This window comes from Myotis davidii, unplaced genomic scaffold (assembly GCF_000327345.1).
Source record: "Myotis davidii unplaced genomic scaffold, ASM32734v1 scaffold1036, whole genome shotgun sequence".
Lineage (NCBI taxonomy): Eukaryota > Metazoa > Chordata > Mammalia > Chiroptera > Vespertilionidae > Myotis > Myotis davidii.
In genome coordinates, this window is record NW_006287260.1 from 1,611,523 (window position 1) to 1,624,902 (window position 13,380).

General features: G+C 47.3%; 1 protein-coding gene across 1 annotated transcript in view; it reads right to left on the bottom strand.

Annotated features, from left to right (window-relative positions):
* Positions 1-1,852: 1,852 nt before the first annotated feature.
* Positions 1,853-13,380, bottom strand: part of STK38 (serine/threonine kinase 38) — a 109,752-nt gene continuing 98,224 nt past the window's right edge. Inside the window, exons 10-11 of the mRNA XM_015560865.1 lie at positions 8,880-9,010; positions 1,853-2,500 (exon numbers count right to left, since the gene is read on the bottom strand). Of these exons, the coding sequence (XP_015416351.1) occupies positions 2,396-2,500; positions 8,880-9,010 (236 nt within the window). The 3' untranslated portion in view covers positions 1,853-2,395. The remainder of the gene's footprint in view (positions 2,501-8,879; positions 9,011-13,380) is intronic.

Here is a 13,380-nt window from a genome sequence, read left to right on the forward strand (position 1 = left end):
GACAGCCTGGCCCTGGCTCCCAGGGAGATGAAAGTGGGGTTCTGCGGAGTCTGGGGAGCTGAGGGGCCCCTGGTCCTGGGCTGGGGTCTTGTGCATCTTCGCGGATGGATAGGAGGGGCCGCTCCAGCTCCGTCAAGACCAGTGCTTCCCCTTGGGGGTGGGGGACTTTGTCCACCTGCCATGTGGCCAGCAGAGCCCCAGACCCGGACATCAGAGCTCAGCGGACCTGTCCCCAGGCCTCTGGCTGCCCCGGGTGACGCGCCCCTGCCCATCACTCTGCGCACCTGCCTCAGCTCCCTCCGTCTTGAGGGGAACGGAGAGGTTATAAGCACTAAAGCAACCTCGGAAGAAAAGGAGGGGAGAAGCCTTAACCTTCCGCTGCACACCGGGGTGGGTGCTGGGTAAGGAAGGCTTAGCCCCGCCTGGCATGAGCTCCTAGCGCCCCTGAGAACAAGGCCGGGAATACAAGGAGCATGAGCAAAGGGTGTGATGGGCAAACACGGAAAACAGAAGGCCAGTGGCCTCTGAACACAGGAAAGATGTTCAGAGTCACTCGTTAATAAAGCTACTCTGGGAGATCATTTCCACCCCATTAATTTAACAACAATCCAAAAGTTTAGCAGCATCATCTGCTGGAGAGGCTGAGGCACAGAGTGGCCTCACCCCATGGAGGCAGTGGCAGGACCTAGCACAGTTACAGGTGCATCTACCCTTCACCCAGCACCCCAGCACCACGGAATTGCACACTGCCGTGTGTGTGGGGGGGGGAATGTGGGTATGTGTGTGTGTGTGGTGATTGTGTGTGTGTGTGGTGTGGGTATGTGTGTGGTGTGTGTGTGTGGTATATGTGTGTGTGCAGTGTATGTGTGTGTGGTGTGTGTGTGTGGGTGGGGTGTATGTGTGTGTGCGGTGTGTGTGTGTGGTGTATGTGTGTGTGCAGTGTGTGTGTGTGTGGTGTATGTGTGTGTGCAGTGTGTGTGTGTGTGGTGTATGTGTGTGTGCAGTGTGTGTGTGTGTGGTGTATGTGTGTGTGCAGTGTGTGTGTGTGTGGTGTATGTGTGTGTGCAGTGTGTGTGTGTGTGGTGTATGTGTGTGTGCAGTGTGTGTGTGTGTGGTGTATGTGTGTGTGCAGTGTGTGTGTGTGTGGTGTATGTGTGTGTGCAGTGTGTGTGTGTGTGGTGTATGTGTGTGTGCAGTGTGTGTGTGTGTGGTGTATGTGTGTGTGCAGTGTGTGTGTGTGTGGTGTATGTGTGTGTGCTGTGTGTGTGTGTGTGTGTGCTGTGTGGTATCTGGAAGGATGTATAATAAATAATTGAGATTCAAGATAGAAAATAAAAAAACTGCAAGTTTTTAATATTGTTTTCATGTTTAACCATACGATTACATACCTGTTCAGAATAGTAAAAAAAGAAAGAAAGAAGTCCAGGATCTGTTCCATGTCAGCCAAAACCCGGTGATGATGGAAAAAGTAGGTGCTGCATGAGGCAGACTAAAAAAATGGGGGCGTTTCCCTTCGGAAGGGCAAATGATGCTGCGTAAGATCGAAAGTCTATGGCCCTGGCTGGTTTAGCCCAGTGGATAGAGCGTCGGTCTGTGGACTGAAGGGTCTCAGGTTCAATTCTAGTCAAGGGCACAGGCCCGGGCTGTGGGCTCGATCCCCAGTAGGGGGTGTGCAGGAGGAAACCCATCAATGATCATCATTGATGCTTCTATCTCTCTCTCCCTCTCCCTTCCTCTCTGAAATCAATAAAAATATATTTTAAAAAGTAAAAAATAAAGTCTATGAAATTATGAACCCAGGTGAGCCGGAATAAGTGGAATCCCTTCCTCACAAAAGACATATGCGAAGATGTTTCATGCTCCATAAAACAACATTTATTTCATTTTTAAATAACAAATAACTCAACCATATACAGAACTTATAGTTTATAACAACAAACTTCCTTAACACCTGGAATGCTCCTAAAAGGGGAAGACAGGGAACACGGGTGGACAGAAAGGGATGAGCAGAACGGGGGCTGCGGATCTGGACATGGGCACCCAGAGTGGGGCCAACAGGGGGCTGGGCGCCCAGGGAGGGCCAGGGAGAAGCGTCCATTGCTGTGACCTCTGGTTTGAGGACGAGGCGCAGGTTCCCTGGGGAAGCAGATGCCCCGGGGACCCTGGCAGCGCCTCCTGAGCGCGCCTGCGGCTCTGCCACGAGGTGGGGCACTCGCAGACATGGCACAGCAGTTGCTCTGAACAGACAAATGGTCAGTGAGCCTGCAGCTCTCCAACGAAGCCGCATAAGCCAACAGTGACGGTGAAAACGGGGCGGAGGGGGGCCTTCCTCCCCCCTGTGCAGGGACTCGTCCTCCTCAGCACAGGGGCGGCAGAGCTCGGATGTCCGCTCCTCTTACATCCAGTGGTTGTTCCAGAGGAAGCGCAGCAGCGCGTGGCCTCCCACACGGAAAACCACCACAAACTGAGCCAGTGCCTCTCTGCCTTCCCGCTGAGCATCCTGTTCAAAAAGAGTGGGGGGGGGGGGGTTTGTTTGTTTGTTTGTTTGTTTTAAGGCAATAGAATAATCCGAAGTGGGAAATTCAGTATTAATATTAATTCAATCAATACCAAAAGCACGCTTCATCCCCTTCCTTGCTTTATTTTCCTCCAAAATAAGCTATGTACTTTATTTATTTATTACTTGTCTCCCTTGAGAATATAAGCTCCCTGATCTCAGGGAGTGTGTCTGTCCTGGTCACGGCCCTGTCTGCAGTCCGGGAACAGCCCGACACACCAGGTACTCAGTACCTGTTAGCCGACTGACTGAATGAATGATAAATCATTAGCGGCAGGTTAAGGACTTTAGACTTTGTCCTGTCAGTAACAGGAAACCACTAAAGGATTTTTCTCTCTTATAATTTATATTCATTAGGAAGATGAATGAATTTCCTTCCAGCAAGGCAGACAAGAAAATGAGCGCTGAGCCAGATGCTGGGATAGGTGACCAGATCTCTCTGAACCTCAGCTGCTTCTCTTGAAACACCTGTACCACGAATTGATAGGGTTCCTGTGAGAATTAAATGAAAGGAAAAGCTGTTTTCTCTCTGCCCCCTGAGAGTGTTTTCGAAGAGTACCTGGAAGAAAGCCTATATAATAAACCCTAATATGCAAATTGACCCAACGGCAGAATGACTGGTCGCTATGACATGAACTGACCACCAGGGGGCAGACGCTCAAAGCAGGAGCTGCCCCCTGGTCGTCGTTGCGCTTCCACAGGGGAAGCACCGCTCAGCCAGAAGCCAGGCTCATGGCTGGTGAGCACAGCGGCGGTGGCAGGAGCCTCTCCAGCCTCCACAGCAGCACTAAGGACGCCTCGGGGGATGTCCCACTGCTGGGCCATCCCCGGAGGGGTCCCAGACTGCGAGAGGGTGCAGGCCGGGCTGAGGGACACTCCCCCCACCCCCAGTGCATGAATGTCATGCCTGGGGCCTCTAATAAATGTTAGTTTCCCTCCCCACTTTCTAACAAACTAAGAGGTTCCCTAGGCATTACTGTATCAGTAAGGGTCCCAGAGAAAACAGGTGGCACACTCAAATTAGGATAACTGAGGGCGGTTTGAATAAGGAGACAACCTACACCGTGGGTAGGGGCCATGGGGGGGGGGGGTACGGTACCGAGGGCTGGTAACCACAGAGTTGGTGCCACCCCTAGGGCTATAGGGACACGGAGGGTGCAGTTTCTAGAACCCAGAAGAAAAGAGTCCTTCCTGTAGAGAAACATTTAAGATCCTCAAAGTGATGGGAAGACTATTATAAAACATACTTTATATCTAGGAAAACGTCATGCCCTCGATTTAAAAAAAAAGACCAGTTCCTGGAATCAAAACCCTATATAACTCAATGGCAAAACATGTTATTTTGAGCACCAGGCCTATTTGAAAATACAGAATGCTCGCTTCGTGAAAACAACAGACAGCAGATGTGTGGCAGTTCACGGGCGGTCAGTTCAGCAGACAACGCATGGCCTGCTGAGCTCCTAGCTCGGGCGTTCCATTCCGGAGGCAGAGTGAAAGTTTCTTTAAATACATCTAAAGCACGAAGGGACCTGGCGAGCCAGTGTGACCACTTGATGGAACTGAATACAAAAGGTGGGTAAACAATGACTGTACATAAAGGAAATGAACCGTGCGGGGTTTGAAATTCTGTTGAAGTTGCTGGATTTAAGCCTGGAAGCAGCAGAGTAAAGCCTTCGGCATTTTAGAACCAAACTTAGAAGACATTTCTAAAATTATTTTAAAATTATGATGTGGTCTATTAAAAGTGTTCTAAAATGCAATTCTGGGTAGAGAACAAGCGATCTTTAAAAGTCTAGGTCAGCCCTCACTGGCTTGGCTCAATGGATAGAGCATCAGCCTGTGACTGAAGGGTCCCAGGTTTGATTCCGGCCAAGGGCACATGCCTGGGTTGCAGGCTTGATCCCCAGTTGGGGGCGTGCAGGAGGGAGCTGATCAATGATTCTCTCTCATTGACATTTCTCTCTCTTCTCCCTTCCTCTCTAAAATCAATAAAGAAAAAAATTTTTTTTTAAAAAAGTCTAGGTCAAGGCCCGCTTTGTAAACTCCTGCAAGAAGAGTGAGGGCAGGCAGAAGGGTAGACATGTAGATCGATGGAAGAGAACTGAGAGTCCAGAGAGAAGACCCCATTTACAGGCCACTGATTTCCCATGAGTGCCAGGGGAAGAACAGTCTTTTCAACAACCGATGCTGCGAAGACTGGGTGCCCGCATGCAAAGATTGAGGATGGACTTTTAACTCACACCATATGCAAAAGTGAACTCCTACTAGATCAGAGACCGAAATTTAAGAGCTAAAACTAAAAATCTCTCAGAAGAAAACATGGGTGTAAATCTTCATGATTTAGGATTAGGCAATGATTTCTCTCAGACCGGATGCCAAAAGCACTAGAAACGAAAGAAAAATGAACTTCCTCAAATCAAAAAACTTTTGTTTCTCAAAGAATACCACCTAGGTAGTGAAAAGACAGCCTACAGACTACGAGAAAACATTTGCAAATAGTATTTCTTATAAGGAATTTACATCTAGAATATATACTAGTAAAGAACTCCTACAATTCAATAATAAGAGACAAATAACCCAATTTTTTAAATGGGCAAAGGATCTGAATAAACATTTCTCCAAAGAGATACACAAATGACCATTAGGCGCTTGAAAAGATACACAACATTAGCCACCAGGGAAATGCAAATCAACACCAGAATGAGATAACTCCTCAAGCCCACTGGCTGGCTATAAACAAAAAGACAGTTAATAACAAATGTTGAGAAGGGATGAGGAGAGACTGGAGCCTGTGCGCTGCTGGTGGGAGTGGAAAGCAGGTCAGTCACTTTGGGAAACAGTCTGGATGTTCCTCCAACCGTTAAACATAGAATTCTCACCGAGCACAGCAATCCCACGCCCAGGAATGTACCCAAAAGAACTGAAAACATATTCTACACAAAAACACGTGCCCACAAGTTCATAGCATCATTCTTCATAATAACCCCGAAGCGGAAACAACCCAAATATCCATCCCCGGGTGACTAAACACAATGTGATCTATACAGACAACGGGATATTATTCAGCAATAAGAAGAAATGAAGGACTGACACGTGCTACACATAAAACAAAGAAAACCTGGGGCCGTTCAGTGTTGATTTATGCGGCTGCAGAGGCAAATTTAAGACTTATAAGCAAATTACAAAAGGTAAAGAAAAGGAGGCAACGTGGAGAAGGAGGTTCATTGTGTCCTACCCTGGTCTCTCCTATTCGGAGAAACATATTAGCAGGACCCATGAGTATTCAAAATTAGCTGATCAAGAAGCAGGAAAGTTGAACTAAGGAATTTCCAGAAGGAAAAACTCCTGCACAACTTTACAACATCTCAGTCTGCATGTCTAATAGGAACGTCAGACTCAAGTGTCCCAAATCGAGCTCTATTTCCCCCAAAACCTGCTCTTCAGTTTCCTCCATCTCAGTAAACGGCGCTACCACCGATCCATCCAGAGGCTCCAGCCAAAACACTGAAGTATGCTTTCCTTTCCTCTCCCTCCGCACCTCCTGCTCATCGGCCAATCCCGCAGGCTCTACTTCTAAATGCACCCTGGGTCTGACCGCTCATTTCTTACCACCTCCACTGCTGCACACTGGCCCCAGCCTGTGGGGCCCCCTCTGCGCTCTGGCCCTGGATACAGCGCACTCTGCACGGAGGCCAAGCTCCAGACCACACTCCCTCCAACCAGTCTGGCCTCCTTACTGTCCTTGAGCCTGTTCCTGTCACAGGGCTGTGCGTTCGCTGTTCCCTCTGCCTGGAACACTCCCCCCACGTAGTCCCATGCCTCATCCCTCACTTCCAGTCTCTGCTCAAACATCACCTCCCCAGAGATACCGCCTCTCCAATTGCCCACCCAAGTCAGTCTCCATCACTGTCTTCCAATGCTGCTCCAGTGGGCATCCTGCCTGATGGTCCGCTGCCTGCTCTGTCTCCCTCCTAGACTGAGGTCTGTGAGAGTGGGCTCACCCACCCCGCTCTCTGCTCCAGCTGCCCACGCCTGCAGCTGAGCCTGGTGTACAGTAGGTGTCCAATAAATATTTGTCTTAATGAAATCGGTCTATCAAATGGCTTATTTGACTGCCTGTGTTTATTTCATCTTTGTTTCCTTCTTGCTTTTAGTAGTGCTGCTGTCGGGGCCTCCCAATCATGTGTTGTCTCGGAATGTTTTATTTGAGGGAAAAGCTGTACACTGTCTACATTTGGACCAGAACACGAAAGAAGACACGGTGCTCCCTGAGCCAGCGCGGTGGCAACAGCAGTGATGAGAAGAATCGTCACCGGAGAGGGGAAGCGAAGGACAAGAAGTTGGGCTCGAGGGACAGCCACCCTTCCTATCCCAGAGCCCAAGTGACCATTCTCTCTCTGCTGCCAACTCCAGGTGGTTCTGGGGGAAACTAAGTTGCCTGTGGATTTCATTACCCCTAAGATTTCCAATGGCAAAGCATTATTCTTTCCTGTTTGCCCCCAATACCTCTTATAATCAGGAGAAACTAAGAGATCAGTGAGAGTGGGGCTTAGATCATACCTTGGGATTGGTTCAGGGGGATTAGTACAGTCTAAGGCAGAGGTTGGCCTCCCTGACTGAACATTCGATTCACTTGGGGAGCTTTTAAAACGCCTGGTGCCCAGGCCACACCTCATGCCAATTCAATCAGAACCTCTCAAGATGGGGCCTAGGCATCTGTAATTCTTTTATATACATACTAGAAGCCCGGTACACAAATTTGTGCACCTTGAAAGGAACTGTGGGCCGTGAGGCTGCAGTAAGCACAGTGGTGGGTTGCAGCCCATCTCCTCTGAGTCCCCACCCGGCCCTTCCCTCCACAGCACCCCCCCATCTGCCGGCAGCCCCACTCCTTGTGCTGATGGTGCTTCCATGTGCTGACGGCGCCGGTTCCGCTCGCACCTGCTAACAGCGCAGAGCGATTGGGGCCGGTGCCAGCAGCAGGTGCAAGCGGGTCCAGTGCTGTCAGTGGGTACAAGTGGCAGCTGCTGCCCTGATCGCCCCTCAGGCCCCAGGGGGAGGTAGAGAAGCCCTCAGGGGCGATCAGGGCCAGCAGCCACCACTCGCACTGCTGATGGCACCGAGTGATCGGGACTGGTGCCGGCACTGGCAGTGGGTGTGAGTGGCAGCTTTGGTGCTGGCAGCAGGTTTAAGCAGGGTCAATGCCGGCAGTAGGTGCGAGCACCGGGCAGGACCATGGCACGCGGGAACAAAAAGTTTTCAGTAACCACTAGAGGCTTGCCCTGATGACAGTGGCCAGTGCCCCGCCTTGGTCTGGTGCCCCTGCTCACCTGTTCCACCATCCCACCGTGGCCAATGCCCTCCATGTTTTGCACACGCCCCCTGATGGTCAGCGCACATCATAGTGACCAGTTGTTCAGTTGTTCCACCGTTTGGTCTATTTGCATATTGGCCTTTTATAACATAGGATTTTTAAATATTTTTATTGATTTCAGAGCGGAAGGGAGAGGGAGAGATAAAAACATTAATGATGAGTGAGAATCCCTGATTGGCTGCCTCCTGGGGATCAAGCCCACAACCCAGGCATGTGCCCCGACTGGGAGTTGAACTGTGACCTCCTGGTTCCTAAGTCAATGCTCAACCACTGAGCCACTCCAGTCGGGGCAGCAGCTGTAATTCTTGAGATTACACTAGGTGATTCCAAAAGGCATCCTAGTTTAAGGGTGTGCAGCAAAGTCCCTCACACGTTAATGTGCACACAAATCCCCGGTGCAAAAAATTAGATGGTGCCCTGGCTGGTGTGCTCAGTGGTTAGAGTGTCTGCCTGCTCACCAAAGGGTTGTGGGTTCGATTCCTGGTCAAGGGCACATACGTTGGTTGCAGGTTCACTCCTCGCCCCTAGTTGGTGTACGGGTGGCATGCGACCCGTCAATGTGTCTCTCCACATTGATGTTTCTCTCGCTATCTCCTCCCCTTCTACTCTCTCTGAAAAACAATGGAAAAAGATATCCTCAGGTGAAGATCAACAACAACAAAAAGGAAGATGGTGATTCCAGCATGTGGGCTGGGATTTTGCACATATGACCGGCTGCTAGGTGAAGCTGAGGCTCCTAGTCCATGGACCACAGTTTGAGCAGCAGGTGTGCGGTCAAATACTGACCTTGAGTCAGGTTCACAATTTTCAGATTGAATGCTTGGTAATCCAGACATTACTAATCCACGTGTTCTGCTCATTCCTGGACATCCTAGCCACTTAGCAGCCATTGTTCCACCTGCTCTTCTTCCTACCTGCCAGCCCTTCCTAGAGAAACAGAGGCCTCACCTCTTGAGCCATCCAGTGATCAACGCTGTCTCCAATGTTCTTCAGCTGCATGGCCAACTTGTGGATTGTTTCCTCCGGCTGATGGTTCTGGCCAAGGCTATTTTCCTTGGGCTGAGAAGGTGAATTGTGATCTGCATTAAGAGAAGAGTTCAAAAGAGATACTCCATTAACTGTCTGTGAAATTACTCACCACTAGTTACTAAAAACCATCTTAGACAACGAGATGAATGAGAACCCATCATCATAATGATTATCAAAAAACATGCCCTGGCCAGTGCGCTCAATGGTTAGAGTGTTGGCGCACGCACCAAAGGGTCACAGGTTCAATTCTGGTTTGATCCCTGGCCCTGGTCAGGACCCATGCGGAAGACAACTGATCAATATGCCTCTCTCACATCGATATCTCTCTCTCTCTATTCTCTTTCTCTCCTTCCCTCCTTACCCTCACTCTCTCTAAAACTCAATGGAAAAAATATCCCTGGCTGAAGATTAAAAATAATAATAATTCTTATTGTTATCAAAAAACAAATCCTTGCCGAAACCGGTTTGGCTCAGTGGATAAAGCGTTAGCTTGCGGACTGAAAGGTCCCAGGTTCGATTCCGGTCAAGGGCATCTACCTGGGTTGCGGGCACATCCCCAGTAGGAGATGTGCAGGAGGCAGCTGATCGATGTTTCTCTCTCATCGATGTTTCTAACTCTCTATCTTTCTCCCTTCCTCTCTGTAAAAAATCAATAAAATATATTTAAAAAAAAAACACAAATCCTTGAATTGAAATAGATCAGTTCTGTTCAATAAAAATATAATTCAAACTACGTATTAATTTTTAACTTTCTAGTAGTAAAATCAGATACAATTAATTAGTAATATATTTTATTTAATCCACATATCCAAAATATTACCATTATAACCTACAATCAACATAAAATTATAAATGATATGTTTTGCATTCTTTTTATTATACGTAAGTCTTTGAAATCTAGTGTTAATTTATTCTTACAACACATCTGAATTCAGAAGCTAACTTTTCATTGGAAAACCTTGATCTGCATTTAGATTTCATGAAGTTCACATTTTAAAAAGTAGGTTCATATATCCAACTTGTCCCAAACACACTTGAAAGTTTACCAACAATTAAATCAAGTGCCAGTTTTTTAAAATTAAATAAAAGTAAATAAAACTTAAAATGTAGTTCCTCAATGGCACTGCCTACATTTCATATGCTCAAAAACCAAATGTGATTAGTAGTCACTGTATGGGATAGGTCTGGATCGTCACAATTTTTTTATAAAGTAGATTTTTCCTTTTTTTTTTTTTTTTTTACCCATGATCCTTGAATGAGCTCTTCCAAACCCTATTTGCTTCCAGCAACCAATGGGTGTTTTTAAGCAGCATTATGAGTAAACTACTATGCTGGGTGCTCTAGGGAACTTATCCTATATAATAAAAACATAGTATGCAAATTGTCCTCTCAACCAAGGGGATCCTCCTGGACTTTGACCAGGGGGTGGGGCCAGCTGGGGGAAGGGAGGGAGGCCCCAGCCAGTAGCCACTAGGGACCCTATCAGTGCACGAATCTCATGCACTGGGCCTCTAGTAAAAAATAAAACAGCAAGGTTTCTATCCTGAAGTTACTCACAACACACTGGTTAGGGATGAAACTATTCTCAGTGCTTTAGGAATACAGACAAGGAAGTAAATCCGGGCTAAAGTAGACACAAGAATGGCTTCACAAGTACAGCAAGTTTTGCATTAAACTTTTTTTTTGTTCCAGTAAAATTTGAGGACTTTGATTTTTCAGAGAATAAGCCCTGTCTTCAAAAAGTAGGAGAGACACACTACAGTTTAACATGTTATAGTAACAATAGGGTCTGCAGCCCAGCCCGTGTGGCTCAGAGGTTGAGCATCAACCAGGAGATCACGGTTCAATTCCCGGTCAGGGCACATGCCTGGGTTGTGGGCTCGATCCCCAGTAGGGGAAGTGCAGGAGGCAGCCGATCAATGATTCTCTCTCATCATTGATGTTTCCATCTCTCTCTCCCTCTCCCTTCTTCTCTGAAATCAATAAAAATATATTTATAAAAAGAAAAGAATAGAGTCTACACAGAGGTCAGGGAAGACATCCCAATGGAAGATGACAGCAGAAGGACAAAGGATAAATAGGAATTAGAATTAACCAGAGAAGAAGGGAGAGATGGGGGCCAGAGCCAGCTGGGAGGGAGGGGCACGCAGAGCATCCCAGGCAGAGGATCACATGGGCAACGATATGGGGTTGACAGACAGTAAGGTTTTGTGCACAGACTCCGGGTAGTGCTGTTGGCAGGGAGTGAAGGGAAACAGCGAATCGTGTCGGCAAGAGCAGACTCATGAAGGCACAGTAAGAGGCTTGGACTGTGTTCAGTAGAGCCAGAGACCCCTGCAGGGTTCTAAGCAGGAAATGATATGATCAGATTGGCTTCCTAGCTATTTCCTTCTGGGGTCAGAGTGGAGAAGGTAAGACTGGGAGGGAGTGTGTTTAGAAGCGACTGCAAGGTCCTGAGAAGGGGTGATCGGTGTTCCCAAACGCTCAAGCCTCACTCCACTCCAATGAAATCCCTGTCCTGGGAGTTGGACCACGCATCAGTATTCTTGTTCAAGGTTCCCATTCGCAGCCAACTTTGAAGACCAGTGGCTTAGGAAATGGTTGAGTAGCTTGTCTAGGGATGGAAAGTCGGTATGAGTGTGAAAGGCAGGATTGAAACCCAGGTAGGAACTAAAGCAGTATTGACAGGGGTGGGATGGTGAGAACGGCTCCTATAAACATTTGGGAAGCATAATAATCCGGAATTTGGTAATAAATTAGATGAGAACGGTGAGGGAAACTCCCACTTTTCTAGCTCTGCAGCCTGGAATACAGAGAACGGGGGTCAGGGGAGCACAGATACGGAAGGCAGAGGAGGTGCCCAGGAAGAGAAAAAACAAATGTTGTGTTCATTCATAAACTGAAAGTACCTAGAGGACACCTGGGCAGGCATCTTCCTCCCTGTGCTTGTCCGCTTCCTCTCTGTTCCCTGGAGACTCAGGAGACTGAGGGAAGAGTTGGCAGTGGGACTAGGAATGCCACGGGATTATGTTGGGTCCAGAATAAGTCAAAGTCGTTTGCAAGTGAAAATTATGAAGGGGAGGAAACATGTAAAGGAGAGGCAGGGGGACCTGGCTGATAGAAACAGCAGACACTCAGAAAGAAACCAAGATTCAGAAAAAAGAAAGAAAGGAGCCCTAACTGGTTTGGCTCAGTGGATAGAGCGTTGGCCTGCGGACCGAAGGGTCCCAAGTTCAATTCCGGTCAAGGGCATGTACCTTGGTTGCAGGCACATCCCCAGTAGTGGGTGTGCAAGAGGCAGCTGATTGATGTTTCTCTCTCATCGATATTTCTAACTCTCTATCCCTCTCCCTTCCTCTCTGTAAAAAATCAATTAAAAAAAAACTTTAAAAAAATAAAAAGAAAGGAAGGAAGGAAGGAAGGAAGGAAGGAAGGAAGGAAGGAAGGTTCCTGCAACTGCCTCGGGGGCTCAGAACCTGAACCCTCCAAGTTCAGGTATTTTTCATAAGCATCCTCACCGGAAAGCACAGCTCTCTGGGGGGTGACTAGAATAGGTTTCTCTTCCCTGCAACCAAACAAATAATCACAAATCAAATACTATGTTAATTATCATCGTCCAGACCTGTCTAATATCAATAAAATTGTGTTGGTTATAAATCAACCTCAGAACAGACTCTGTGAGTGAAGTTTAAAAATTAAGTTCCTGATACTACAGTGTCTTCTACTTTTGGTTCTGATCATTAATCCATTCCTAACATAAGTTGAATGCAAATGGATTGAGCTCTTAGTCTACACATAGCAGTACTTGCTGGCTAACGAGAGCTGGTGTGCCTGTCCCACAGACATTTATGCAATAAAAGAGCTGTGCCACCATACTCTGAGAAATAACAGCAAATAAATCATTACATCAAAGCTCTAAAGTGATCATATATCGAAATGGAAGTCTTGTGATAAGATCATTAAAATGGATGAAATAAAAAAGCAAACATCTGTATTTGTTTCCAAGTATTGAATTTTTAATATCCAGAGGGGAAAAGTATCTCATTTTATGCTGGAAAGTTGTGTGAATATATATATGTATGTATCCATAGAGAGGTCTGAAAATAAAACCATAGTCCAAATGCTCTAGTGGGGAATTTGGGAAGATCTCATGATTAATCATTTTGTAAGAATACTAGTCATTCCTTCATAAAATAAATTAAACCTCAATGCATTGGAACTTTAAAAAATATTCTTGTACACTGAGAATCCAGCGATTACCGAGGGACACTGAGATACGGGGCCCCTTAGGGCAGGGCTAAGGATCAGCCATAGCTGTTTGCTCTGCCCTGTTGATCCCCAACCCAAGCAGTGCTCAGAGGCTTTTGCATATGAAAGGCCTGAATAAGTCCCTAGGATCCAGGAGAAAGGAGCCAGTATC